The sequence below is a fragment of the Acanthochromis polyacanthus genome, chromosome 4 (assembly GCF_021347895.1).
Source record: "Acanthochromis polyacanthus isolate Apoly-LR-REF ecotype Palm Island chromosome 4, KAUST_Apoly_ChrSc, whole genome shotgun sequence".
Taxonomy (NCBI): Eukaryota; Metazoa; Chordata; class Actinopteri; family Pomacentridae; genus Acanthochromis; species Acanthochromis polyacanthus.
The window spans coordinates 23082575-23096573 of NC_067116.1; the positions used below are offsets into that span (position 1 = coordinate 23082575).

Genomic DNA, 13999 nt, shown 5'->3' on the forward strand with positions numbered 1-13999 from the left:
TATTAAAAGGAAAATATTTGTACTTCAGAAAAAAGCACAAAAAACAGCTTTTGATTTTGATGAAAGAACCAGTTTGACCAGTTCACATTCTTCTGTTCACCTGTTTTCCACTAAGCGCTAATATCTGCTGTTACTGTAATTCCAGCGGCAATAATCCTAATCCACAGGCCAAAACTAAGACAAATCTGAATTTGTCTTTGCACAAATTCTCAGAACAGAGTTTCAATTTTACCTTTATACAAGGTATAAAAGAGACTTGAAATTAGCTTCAAGTAGTGGCTGTTAAATTTTCATATCTTTTCATTCTAACTTATAATTGTCTTCTCATTTGCATCTCTAATCCTGTCTCTGAACACTTAGAGGGTCAACCAAACTAAAAGTTGTATTTTGAAAAGCGATTATTGTCATCTTGCATTCACAGCAGCTTTTCTCACAATCGTACATAAAATATCAGTAGCCAAGCTAAAGCTCCAGTTGTCCTACCTGGAAACACTGCTTCGATGTACCAAGCAGCAGTGGCATAGATAAAGGCGTCCACATAAAGCATAATTATAGAGGTAGTGAAGCTGTATGTGTCTCCTTCCACAGGGCTGGAGCGCAGGTTATACCACTGGATGCCCACGCCTTGTTCCTCATACTGAGAGAAATACTCACAGCCAAAGCCAAAGGCCACAGGCGAAAGGAAACTCTGAAACACACAGATACATTAGAAGTTGTTAAATATTTTTCTGACATTACCAGATTTTGTTTACATTAAATTTCATGTTTCGTGTATAATAAGCACACCTAACTTCTCCAAAATGTCATATTTGATGATTTAGGATGGACACTTCAGAGACATTTTTAACTTTTCTATTGCACCAATAATTACTTCACTCACAGCGAAGACTCGGTGTGTGGTGTTAAGGCGGTCTCTCCAGGCGACACACAGTACGTAGGGCAAGTAAAGGCCAAAGTAGATGAGCCCCCCGCAGGCCGCAGCCAAGTTGGCTTTGGAGAAGAAAGTACTGATGAGGAAACACTGCATGATAGTGGCAGTGGCAAAGGCCATGAGGAAGAAGAAAACCACAGCCGGGTCGCTGTATGGCAAGATGTCACCCCACTGCAAAGAAGAGAGAGGATGAGCATCAGAAGAGGAGCTGATTACAAACAAATGTTACTGCATCTAAACCTGTTACATCTCCCACCTTATAATCTGTCCTCTCATTACTTCTACAAATCTGACAACCAACATTTAGTCTGTTTTGTGTTTATGCCCAGCCTACTGCACTGTAATCTAACATGTAATTTTAATTTATTTTGTGCAGAGCCGGTCATCTTGCCTTGAGCAGAGCAATAAGGAGAGCTGCAGAGATCAGGAATGGAACCAGACTGCTGATGAACCAGCTGAACCACAGCGTTCCTGTTCCCAGACCCATAATCCTCATGGTTTCCTTCAGCCTCGCCTCCTTCTCGTACACCACACCTTTGATGATCATGGCCACCGAGTAGATCCAGGCCAGCGTCATGAAGAGCGGCAGGGAGCGGTTGAGCACTCGAAGAAAACTGTCGGAAGGATTATCAATAGTTAAATGTATGTGCCGGAAAAAAATGATGTGGCAGACAGCGACTGGTGTAGGTTTCTAAACATGAGTCAAATTAAAACACATCAAGTGGTTCCCTATCCGTTTTGTCTTAGGTACTCTGACAACCCTGTCAGAACCCCTTCAATGACAACACCTGATGTTCCAAACAGATTTGTTAAAATAAATTTTTGAACTGTGTTAAATAAATAAAAGTAGTTGATTATTGTGGAATTATTCATGTTTAGCTTTGGTCTCCTTTATTCAGCAGGTTCGTCCTGCAGATGAACTATGACTACCTCTGTGTGTGTGCACCATTTTAACACTTTCTACTTATACCATTGGTGATCTATTTTATCTTCGGTGAAAACAGAATCAGGTTCTAACACCCTGCTGTGGTGTAGCTGTTAGTTTACAAAAAAATCTGTCAAAGATCATCCCTTATATATTCACTTCGCAATCATAATAAAAATCCTATAAGTGTGTTTATTTTTTCTTCTATTAAACACTTACATGTTGGTAAATAACATGTATGGGACTAATGTGACTAAATACTGAATGCATTTTATACTAGAAACCATTGATATTTTAATTAGCTTACCTATTCCACATGTGTGACAAAAGCAGAGAGCACAAGCAGTGCAAAAACTGCTTCTCTGGTTGCAAATTATTGTTGGAATGTAAAGAGAATTCATAACAATCAGCTTCTTTTCAGCTTTTCTCTATTTTGATGGTGACTCACTGATTCCCAATAAGGAATACGTAATGATTACTGAATCACACTCACCAAAACAAAAACCACAGGAACAGGTCTGAAAGGTCAAGGTCAGTTTTGTTCTGACCAACAGGTCAGGTGGACACTAATAAAGACTAACAGCCTCGCTTCATCTACAGCTGATTACATAAGTCACTGAACGGCAGATTGTGGCTACACTGGTTTGTTCACTGTGTGCTTTGTTTACAACAATATACAGTTAGTAACTGCATGCCACTCACACATCGTCCACATAACAGGGGTAGGGCATCTGCTGGATGTAGATGCCGGTCGTCTGCTGAACTCCAGTCAGCACGAGGCTCACGGCTCTTTCCACCAGGTCCTGAATGTAGACGAAACCGCCCCAAATGTAGCGCATGTCACTGAACGGGTGGGCAGCTGGACCAGGGTCCCAGAACCTGAAGGAAAAACACCATGTTGTTTAATATGAAAGAAAGGTGCCTATTTATTTTCCTGACAAATTAAATGCCAGAGAGTGAAAATTAAAGCTTTATTAGAATATAGATTTTTGATAAGACATCCACAGATTTCATAAACACACATGTAAAAATCACAACTTTATATACATCTTGTTATCTAATGTGCTCACTGTTAACTCTGCAGGACACAGCCTGTCATCCTGTCAGACGTTCCTAGGGCGTTATATAACCCCACCCATCTGTCTTGCAAAGACCTTTTACCTTCAAACCATTGTACCAAGAACAAAGAGAGAACCACTGTAAGTTAAAGAATAGACTTTCTAAGAAAATTCTGTTTATTCAGCTATGAGCAGTCATGAATGCCTCACGCTTGTTTTGAATTCTCTTTTTTGCATGACATTGTATTAGATTCCTATGTTTAATACCTTGAAGACAACGGAAATGCAAAGATAGCGCATGGAGATATTAATGGGTAAGCTGGAATAATGTCACTGTAATAGCTAGGAAATGCAGTAGAAATCAACTGGGCTTCTCTTTAAGGTTCTTGAAGACAATTAATCTCTCATCCAAGAGGCTTCTTGAGCTCTAAGTGATTGATGGGGAGCTTCAGAATTTTATAGTCACTTCAGCTGATGGGGCTAATGGCCCATTAACATTATGAAATTCCCCATCAGTCAGTGAGAACCGAGAGATAAATTGTCCTCAAGAATCTAAAGTCCAGCTGCTTTCCACTGAAGCTCCTAGGATTACCATGACCGGGATGATTGAGAATCTAGACAGATATTATATGATGTGTTTGATATCACATTTATGTCTAAAAATATCCTCCAACCCTCCGTACAACCATCATCATTTTTTCCTGAATAAATTGTTGGTAAAGCTTCTGGATCCAATACTCTGTGAGCTTATGCCAACACCTGCACTGTAGTTTCTTCATTAACTGTCCATTTAAGATTTTCTAACAGAGGACCAGATCATCCTTTCAACACTAATAATGACAAAAGCTCTTAGTTTTTCACCTCAGATTAACGAGTCGCATAGAAGAATGCATATTTACTTAAAGCTAAATTATCTTAAAGCTGAAAATTTCTCATTCCTTTCTTGATTTCTTTAAATTAGATTGTGTTTCAGCAGGGTTTGTGAAACTGTAATTAAATGCTCTAACGCTGTACGTCTCTATGTGTGAATGCATAATTACATAAAATCAAAGCTGTTTCCTCACAATTCCAACAGAAAGCTCTATAACTACTGTAAAAAAAAGGCTTTAAGAGAGACATCTTGGTAGACTTCAGTACCTGTCCTTGATCTTGTTGGTTCGGGCCACATCATCAATGTCCATTCGGATCTTGTAGGTGACGTGAGGAGGCAGGTGAGATGATGAAGTGTTGGGCAGCAGGAAGACCACACCTGCCCAGAACTGCCTGTCCTCCAGCAGTTCCAGTGCTCTTTCAATCAGCTGACCCTCAGTCTCCAGCCCCTCCAGTTTGTTTAGGGAGAAACACTGCAGCAGAGGATAAAAAACGCACAACGTATGGACATTAAATAAGGAGGACAACAAGCTATTAAATCAGAAAAACTGTAAAGTAAGTGAAACTGATTGTAGCTTAAAATCTCATTCACTTCTATCATTACTTTGCAAAACTACAACAACAGCAGCAGTCACAAAAAAGAAAAAACAAATAAAAATTATATCTGAGCTGTCTTTGAACTGCATACTGTAGAATCCATCCATCCTCTATACACCGCTTTATCCTCACTAGGGTCGCGGGGGGTGCTGGAGCCTATCCCAGCTGACTCGGGCAAAGGCAGGGGACACCCAGGACAGGTCGCCGGTCTGTCGCAGGGCTACATACATAGACGAACAATCACACTCACATTCACATTCACACCTACGGGCAATTTAGAGTAGTCAATTAACCTCAGCATGTTTTTGGACTGTGGGAGGAAGCCGGAGTGCCCGGAGAAAACCCACGCATGCTCAGGGAGAACATACAAACTCCATGCAGAAAGATCCCAGGCCCACCCCGGGATTCGAACCAGGGATCTTCTTGCTGCAAGGCGAAAGTGCTAACCACTACTCCACTGAGCAGCCCACTGTAGAATCCTCCAAGGCAAAAAGCGGACTCACTTTTCAAAGTAAAATATTCTCAAACTATATCTTTACCACATAGTTGTTGAAAGTATTTGAACATTATAACACATTTTCTTAAAAGTATTTGTGATTTTTCTAAATAAAAATAATCACTTTTGTTGAACAACTTGAAGGCTGGAATTTCTGAGTTTCTTTTCTGTTTTGAGCACAGCATAGATTTAAAAATAAAAAAAGTCAAAACCTCAGTGACTTGTGCAAGAGTAGTGATCGTATGGTTGACGTCATTGTAGAAGTCCAGCCAGGTGGGTGGAGCTCCGGGCTGCCTTGGAGCGTCTGGTGAGGGGGTGGACAGGAAACGTGCGATCCGTGAGGCCGTCCAGGGCGTGTTTTCCAAGCGCAGGTTGACCAGCACGGCAATCTCTGGACGCCTCAGCATATCCTATTTCACACAACCACACAGACAGGCACTATACTGTCAATGAAAAGAGATTTGAAGGTATCAAATGCATCATAATGCAGTCATCCCTCCTGTTGAGGGAGAGCAGCTACTCAGTCACACCTGCAGAAGCTGAATCTCAACACTGGTCTCCATGTAGTTCTTTATTCGTGGTCCCACCTCAATCCAGGCTTCATTCAGCTCTTGGATGATCTGCAGGTCTTCAAAAGTCTTGTTCACCTTCAGCAGACACAACTTAGTTAGCTGAAGCAGACGAGTCACAGCAAGCAGGACAGCAGACTCGACATTCAATCTAAAGACCACTAAGATTTTAAAAAGTTGGTTTTAGGTACACGTTCACTGCAGTTGTGCTTCCTCTGATTTCTTTAGATGAGTGAGCAGAAGAGGACCGGAGAAAATGCTTCCTCTTGAATCACAAGCTATCACATTTGTGTATAACAAGTTGTACTGACTGATTTCAGAAAGAAAAGCTTTCAGTAGCAATGAGGCATGATTTTAATGCATAATGTAAAAACTAATAAATGTGTCTTCCAATTTTGCAGTTTATCACAAGCAAATACAGCGTCCTCCATAGTTATTGGCACCCCTGGTTAAGATGTGTTAAAAGCCTTAAACTAATTCAATTTTTATTGTAGAAGCATACTCACACTGAAAATTGTTGGAAAATGTATTATAGAAGCTTAGCTGCTCTTTTGTTGGCAAAAGGGGGGATGTACAAAATATTAACATTAGGGTTGCTAATAATTTTGACATGATTTGATGTAAAAGAATTATTTTGTAACGTGTGATTTTTTTTCCCCACTGAATAAATGCACTTGAATTAAAGGTTGGATTTTCCTCTTTTTTCACTGTAGTCCTATATTGTTTTAAAAAAAACTGAATTTATTAGAAGCTAAAGAACACATCTTAAACAGGGGTGCCAATAATTATGGAGGGCGCTAATCAGTTATCAGCTAGAGGACTTGTTGGTGATATCAGTGAGGTTTTCAGTCTTGATGATGTTGTCATTGTGAATAAAAAGTTAACTACCATCACTGATTATATATCAAACATACAACAGGCACTCAAAGTCAGTCAGTGAGCTCTGGTTTCATGTACCTCTTTCATGACTTGCCGTACTGCTGGAGTGTCTGGCGTGTAGAGGAGTTTTCCGATGAACAGGGGTTTGATTCCTCGCCACACGATGCGTGACAGAGGGTTGGACTCCAGACCTTGGATCAAACTTTTACAGAACGGAGCTGCCAGGAGTAAAGAGCCGACAAAACAGGAAAAAGTTAATATAAACAGCGCACACAGAATGAGTTGAGACTGAATTCTCAGGGATATGGTGCTGATTGGTGTTATGTGTACATTTTTATTGTTTTTAAAGTAGAATGCAAAATGCAAATAACCTGAACAGGTAGCAAGGAAAAAGAGGTCTTACCAGGTTATATTTTTAAAAAGCAAATTATTAACTCATTAACCCAATCTGAGCGGATTTCTGTTTGTACACTGGCATAAAAACAACCACACACTAACTCTGACGTGCACAGCTTCTTACTCGTGTTATTGTTGCGGTCCAAGTCCAGATCCTCAGTGCCGTTTTTGCCCAAGAAGGATTTGATGTCATTGTCTTCATACCAGTTGAGCGATGGGATGCGCTCGCCACCAATCTCAGGGTGACCGCACATGATTCTTGTAAAAGCTCTGAAACTTTCTCGGGGCAGCGCCGTGCGATTTTCTGGAGACAGAAGACGAAGAGCTGCACTCATCTCTGCAAAACTGGAGAGGTTGGAGAACTGGAGGGGGACAGAGAAGTAAGAGCAGAAGGTTTGGAAGAAGAGAAAGGAAACACAGGAGAGCAGAAACAAAGGGAAGAAACCATCAGCGGACCATTTGAATGTATGAAAAACACTGTGCAAGCACAGACTTCAGACAATACAAATGCACAGCAACAACAAGAGGAAAAAACGTAGAGGAAACAACGAAGCCATTAAAAGCTCCAAAGTTGGCCTCATCATTTACTGATAAAAGTCCAAATGTGCAGCAGCTCTACAAAAAGTATGTCCATTACGTCAACTTAGAAATACAGGAGAAATAATGTGTTTTCTTACGTCATCCATGAGGACAGCTAGTTCCTGGGAAACCGAGGTGACGGCCTGACTGATGGTCCTGAGCTCTCCGGCGTTGGCCATCAGACGCTCTCTCTAACAGGGAGGACAGACGGCAGCTCATCAGATACAGTACAAGCACCTCAGAGTCACAGTAAGCAGGCAGAAAACTAAACGTGAATTCAGCGAATGTTGTACTGTGAACAAAGCACAGGTTTCTTCGCCAAATGACACCTACTGTGGCGAACTTGGTCAAGTCGAGCTGAGACAGGAAAAGGCGCTCAGCCTCCAGCAGGACGTCAGCGGGTTGGTCACACAGCTGAGTCTGAAGATCAGTCATGGCGGCTTCTCCTCCATCTACTATCAGCAACTGTCCCAACATGCTGGCATTGCACACCAAGTCCTTCATCTGCATCTGAGCTCCACTTAGCACAGGCTGGGAAGGACACATACTTTACATATGTTTACATATTTTAAACAGGGAAGAAAAATGCTCTATTCCTGACCCAGCACTAAACTCTGTACTACCAATTCACATAATAAAATATGAGGCAGTATGAATTACAAATTCTCACCTGTAACCAGTGACATTCACTGGTTGGTCTGGTTCAGTGTTTAGCTGTGTGGTCCATATTAAAGTAAAGTTGTCCAGCAGAACATTGCATTGTAAGAGGATGATCAGAATTATTCACCTCATCTATCAGTGGTTTTAATTTTGTGGGTCATTTATTACAGTTTTCTACAAACACTCAGACCTGTTGGTGATATAAACCAGGTTGAAACAGGGCCAGTCTTAATGAAATAAAGGATAAAAAGTTAAGTTCTTTGTTGCAAAACATGTTCTTGTAATTATCCTGTGCTTTCTAGACACATTGTTTTCCATTTCCATCATTCTTCTCAATTCTTCTTTCATTTTGTTGAATTCAAAGTGAGTTTTACTGAACCAAGTAAATCAATTAAGAGAAAAATTTGTTTTCTTTCCCTGCTATTTGTGACCCAAAATCTAATTTGTTGCCCCTTATTAATTACAATCATTTATTTAGTTACTATCCGAAAATGAAACGGGTTTTGTATCTTCCGTGTTTGTCAGAACAGATTAACAAATATAAGAAAACTCAAATTTTCAGAGTTTTAGCGGATCATTATTCAACATAAGCTGACACAGTAAAGTTTGTCAAAAAAGGATTAAAGCCGGTTGCTGACCAATAAATTAAGACGAGCGTTCAGCAGCTGGTCCATAGCCGGAGACGACAGACTGACGTTGGTCAGGAGGAAGGTGGAAAATGTCTCATTGGCCCTCAGGCATTCTCTCACTGGGAGATCTACGGTGGAAACACAAATAAAAGGTGAAGTACTACAACTGTCAACACTAGAATTACTAACTAGAACAGATCACAAAAAACACTGTTCGTAGGTTATGTTAGGTTTATGTGCTGTGGAGACTAATATACAGTTTTTAAAACTTCGAGTACATGTAGTAAATTTGTGGTTTTTCAGAGAATATAGAATATACACACTTATTTCTTAATTTTTCCCCCATTTTTATATCTCGGAGTGGCTAACTTTAGGCTTTAAGGTAGCCACCACGCCATAATTTAGTTTTCAAATCTGTTTTCTTCTAGTGTAAAAAATCTGCTACCATTGAGAACTGATGAGAATAAATTGCACTCAGATACAGAGGCAAAATACTCTGGTTCAGTTAACTGATAAATACAATAATTTCTGGCTCTGACTTTCATCTGGTAGAACAGGTGGCTTGTATGGCTTCATTAAACATGGAAAACTGATTATTTATACAAACCACAGCTACAGGATTCATCATAGTACTTTATTTCTCTCTTATCTTTGGGAGTTTAGGAAAAACTGTGTCTGACTACTCCTGTGAGTTTTAAAGAAACCATTCAATCATTACTTCCTCCCAAATTGACGAAGAAAAATTTTAATCCAAAAAAAAAAACATCTCCTTTACTTATGAAGCACTTTCATAGTTTAAACAAATATATATTAGCTTCATCAGGACTTTTAGAAAAACCATGTTATTGTGAGGTTTGTTGTAGAAAAAAAAACACTGAAAACCTGCCTTCATTCACTCAATTGTTTGCCAAAGGCAGTCATGTAATTCAATCCTGCAACAACATGGAGAGGCTGAGCAGACACTTTCACAAACACACACTGAGCTGCTTATACAGAACAGACACTGTGTGGGAGCAGAAATGATTTAAAATATATCTGTATGCATCTCTATGTTTTCTTTATGTCTGAACCTTCTCCTGGTGTACCTGTAAGCATGTCTTTTTTGTATTTTCGTTCTTGACTTCCTGTCCTCCACCACACAGTGACTTCATTTAAGCCACATCTACAACTTCTCTGACAGAAGCCAGGGCTGTATTGAGTTTCTTCATATACATTATTTATTCTTTTTCATAGAAAGCAAGCTATATATCCAAGTCCATTTTGTGTGCATCTCTGCCACATTCATGCCATCTGTAGTCTGAGAAATCTATCAAACTTGGAGGCTCACCCATGGTGTTAAATCAGGAAGTAAATTCTCAGCCAAAAAAGGTGTCACATTACAAAGCTTCCTCTTCTGTGTTTAAGTGTCACTGTGTCATACTGGCAATGTATTCCTACAGATTGATGATAGAAATATACAAATAAACTGTATTACTTGGCCAGGCTCCAATTCTTTCTCCTAGATTCTGGACGCCTTCCATCAGGTCCTGAAAGCCAGAGAAGCTTCGGTTTCCACTGTAGGACAGAACAGTCTGGGCATCCACAAAGAGACGAGACAGTCTGCAGCAGAAGGACAAACAAGAGGAATCTTTACTGGGAAAAATAGATGTAGTTCAATTTTATGAATCTGCTGTGTTTTATCAGACTTTTCACTCAAAAACCACTGACTGTTCATAATATTTAACACGGGTCAGTTCAAGAAATGTCATTTTGGTTCTTTTTGGAATTACAATCATTTCTGTTCTGACACACATATCCTATACGAAAACAAAAAATAACATTAGCTCTCAGGGCCTCATTGTCATGCAATAATAATTTAATAACAAAATCAATGAATGAGCATTAAAGAATGAAAATAGGAAAAGGGCTCACAGTAAAAACAAAACTCCAGAAAGATTCTGCCCCTGACTAAGAAATAGTTCAACACATGACCACCCACAAAACCACAACAAACTATATTAAAATTTCAGGGTTTGTGCAGAATAAACTAAAAAGATACAGGACAACTTGTTAATTGCTGAATTGTACAGGTGCTGGTAGACAGAGCCAGGCTAGCTCTTTCCACTGTTTTCAGTCTCTAGAGCTGAGCTAAGCTGCTAGCTTCATATTTAACATACACAGATAAAAGTGGTGTCGACCTTCTGATTTAATTCTTGGCAAGATGGTATTTTCCAACAACTCAAACTATTCCTGTAAGTTCTGCTCATGTAAAGCCATGCTAAGTGCACAGATAATGTCACTCCACTCAGCGACTTCCTACAGTGAAAAATTACACTCATTACACTAAATATGCCTTCAGGGAGTAACCCTAACAGTAACAACAAAAGTCAACAACAACACCACTAATTAGGAACATTTTTATTTCTAACAGATACCCTCACAAACAGTTGGTCTGTTTATCAAAATGAATACTGTATCCTGTGAGCAACACTCCTCCCACAAACTCCACCACTGCACACAGTCAGCCCTGTTTGTACTTCCAGTCTCCCTACATGGAGTTGTCAAAGTTGCCAGCTTGGCCTGGTGTCTCCCCCGGCGTCGGGCTGTGGAAGCAGGGGTTGTTGATGTTGCAGATAATGCCCTGAATCCAAGGCAAGGTGCCGGCTGAAGGCAAGGCTTTGTTTGGAAAGTGACCTACAAGCAAAGGAAAGAGAAACAAACACGAAGAGTTTAGCACCAGGAGATTAGCCTGAGATACAAAACAATGAAAACACTGTATGTGACCTCAAATACAGTCCAACAGCACCCGACTGAACAATAACTGTAGTATAATTCAAGCTACCATCATATGAACAACTACTGTATGGATTTTTTTGTTTCAATCCTAAATCTGATGTTTACATGCAAGACTAATCTAAATAAGACAGAAACAAGAGAGATGAAGAATGTTCCTCTCTGTCTATGTACAAAATGTCTGGAAAACATACACAATAAATCCACAAAAAGTATTTCTTTATATAAAACCACGCATGTATAGTGAATACAAGTCCCTCTAGTAATTAAACATTCAGTAAATAAATTTTCCCAGTGTGTTGCTCTCCCAGAACATGTAACGCACCGACTAACTGGCTTACAGAATGTTGTGTTTTCTTACATTAACGTGTAATGTTATATCATCTGACGCAGGACCTCTGAATGAAGGTCAGAAAATGTCCATGTGTGACACAAGAATCACTGTCACTGAGTTAATCCTCTTTAGGGGGTTGGCAAAGGGCCATTTTTCAGACATGTAAGTGTGTGTTTATACGTGTAAAAAGACACGCATTGCATAACATCACTCACATTGGCTCTGTTTGTAAGGACGGTGTGAATGACGAACAGAGATGAGGATGACGAAGAGGAAGAGCGGCCAGAGGAGCTCGATGACCAGCTGGATCTGCACAAGAGGAGAACTTGGAAGCTGTCACTGGTGCATTAAATGATCGGCGATCTTAACTGACGAGTGAGCAGGACCATAAATGAAACATGTTTTTACATAAAACTTCACATGGTGAAGTTGTTATAGCAACGTAGTATGTCATGCTATGCCGTGTATACCAATAATAAGTTGTGTCACATGTTATGTTTCCTACAGAATCAGCTAACTATTGTTTTTCTTTCTGGAGAGCGAAAATGTGGTCACCTTGTTTCTTCTGCGGTATGTGATGTTCTTCCACAGCAGGAGGTAGAGCTGTCGGAAAATCCCCATCGCTCCCTGCAGCTACCTGGCCATAATGTGATCCTGAAAGCACGCAAGATGTGGTGCAAAGAAAGATGAGTTCAGCAGAGCATCTTAATTGCCAAACTGTGCAGGTCACACATGTTTCAACAGCAGGAGACATTTATTGCATTTTGCCATTCTCTGTGTCTTTCTGTTTCGTCTGTTTAAAAAAAGAATCATCAGTATGTGCAGTGATGAAAAACTTGACCCTGACCTTTACTCTCAGTGACAGGACTTTTGAGCTTAATTCTCATCTGTCTTAAAACTCTTCTTTTCCACTTTTTTCTTTCAACAAAATATGCCGGAGAAAGACAAACCTCCTGCAGGAGAGAGGCCCAACAGGCTGTTTGTGTGTGTGTGTGTTAATAAGTAAAGGCTGTCTTTTGTGCCTGCTGTGATCTGCTCACGACAGACAATCCCCTGCTTTATCCTGAAATCCTCCTGATCCAAACAGCTTACCTGTTTCACTCTGAGACATTCACTTTTGCTCTGCCAGTTCCTGCAGAATACGGTCTCTTGTACTTGTAGTAAACAATCTGAGGCTTGGGTTTTGTGCCAGGCTAGAAAGAAATGCCCAGACTAATATCCTTTGCAAATCTACCAGAGTCTCTGCATTCATATGTTTCCAGCTCAGCAGTTGTCATGATTCAGTTTTAGAGACCACTGAGGCTTACAAACGTTTGACATGTGAACCCTCCTTTAAGTATGTGTCTACTTCCTCTCTCAGAGCCTCGCCTAAAGCAGGAAAACATTAGCTGGCTGTTATTTCAGCGTGATATATTTGTCAGGTAACGTAGCAGGCTAATGTAATGATTCACCGCTTGACATCATACAAACTGCGCACTTTAAATAAGCTACAACTTTGTATTGATTGAACAAAATGAAAGCATTTCGGCATTTATTGTAGGAAGCAACTTATTCAAACAAATGTATAGTAAATAAATAATTGAGGTACTCTAATTAGCAGTTTCCTTCGCAGCACGGCTTTGCTTATGAAAATAATTTGCTGTGATGACAGCCAAGTAGGAAGCAAAACAGTAAAAACCAGATTCTTCTGGTGTAACGTTAGCATCCTTTCCTTAGCATTTTACACAGTGATGCTGTTATTGGGTACAAGGACTTATTACGTAAACAATAAGCAATCGTATCAAGTTACTAACTCCAAAACTGTTGTTAATGATTACCTTTCTGTGATAAAAGTGCTTTTAAAACTCCTCTTCAGACACAGCAGCAGCCGGTAGCTTGACATTGACTCTCCAGTGTTTGTAACAGCAGGTGTTAGCTGGAGAAAGTCCCGCCCACGTGGCGCGCTGATTGGCCACGATGCAGAGTACAGGGCGGAGTCATATAAGCCGGTTAACAATCTGATTGGTTGTTTTCAATGTTTTCGTAACGGAGGAAGTGTTCATTGGCCAAGCGTTGACAGGGGACTGACACGCTCACAGTGCCTTAGATAATAAGAACTGTATTCTTCGATTTTAGAAGTAATAAAAAGCAGTATTTATTAGTACAAGCAGCGCATTATTATATACTACACCTGTAACTAATCAAAAACAAGCTGAAATATTGATATTATCAATGCAATCGATACTTTAATATTCTAAAAGCAAATTATAAACTTGAACAATTTTTCCAAGACATATTGCATATTGTTAACCCAGTTCATCAGTG

The 13999-nt window shown here is 40.0% G+C and overlaps 1 protein-coding gene across 2 annotated transcripts in view; it reads right to left on the reverse strand.

Moving 5' to 3' along the window:
- abca7 (ATP-binding cassette, sub-family A (ABC1), member 7) overlaps positions 1–13648 on the reverse strand; it is a 33471-nt gene extending 19823 nt beyond the window's left edge. For both annotated transcript variants that reach the window (XM_051946889.1, XM_051946888.1), the window contains exons 1-17: positions 13513–13648; positions 12251–12349; positions 11911–12004; positions 11121–11262; positions 10064–10188; positions 8599–8717; positions 7634–7831; positions 7399–7491; positions 6846–7083; positions 6404–6543; positions 5408–5524; positions 5090–5287; positions 4052–4257; positions 2559–2735; positions 1323–1545; positions 881–1102; positions 484–688 (exon numbers count right to left, since the gene is read on the reverse strand). In XM_051946889.1, coding sequence (XP_051802849.1) covers positions 484–688; positions 881–1102; positions 1323–1545; positions 2559–2735; positions 4052–4257; positions 5090–5287; positions 5408–5524; positions 6404–6543; positions 6846–7083; positions 7399–7491; positions 7634–7831; positions 8599–8717; positions 10064–10188; positions 11121–11262; positions 11911–12004; positions 12251–12316 — 2563 coding nt within the window. In that variant the 5' untranslated portion in view covers positions 12317–12349; positions 13513–13648. The remainder of the gene's footprint in view (positions 1–483; positions 689–880; positions 1103–1322; positions 1546–2558; positions 2736–4051; positions 4258–5089; positions 5288–5407; positions 5525–6403; positions 6544–6845; positions 7084–7398; positions 7492–7633; positions 7832–8598; positions 8718–10063; positions 10189–11120; positions 11263–11910; positions 12005–12250; positions 12350–13512) is intronic.
- Between the last annotated feature and the right edge of the window lie 351 nt (positions 13649–13999).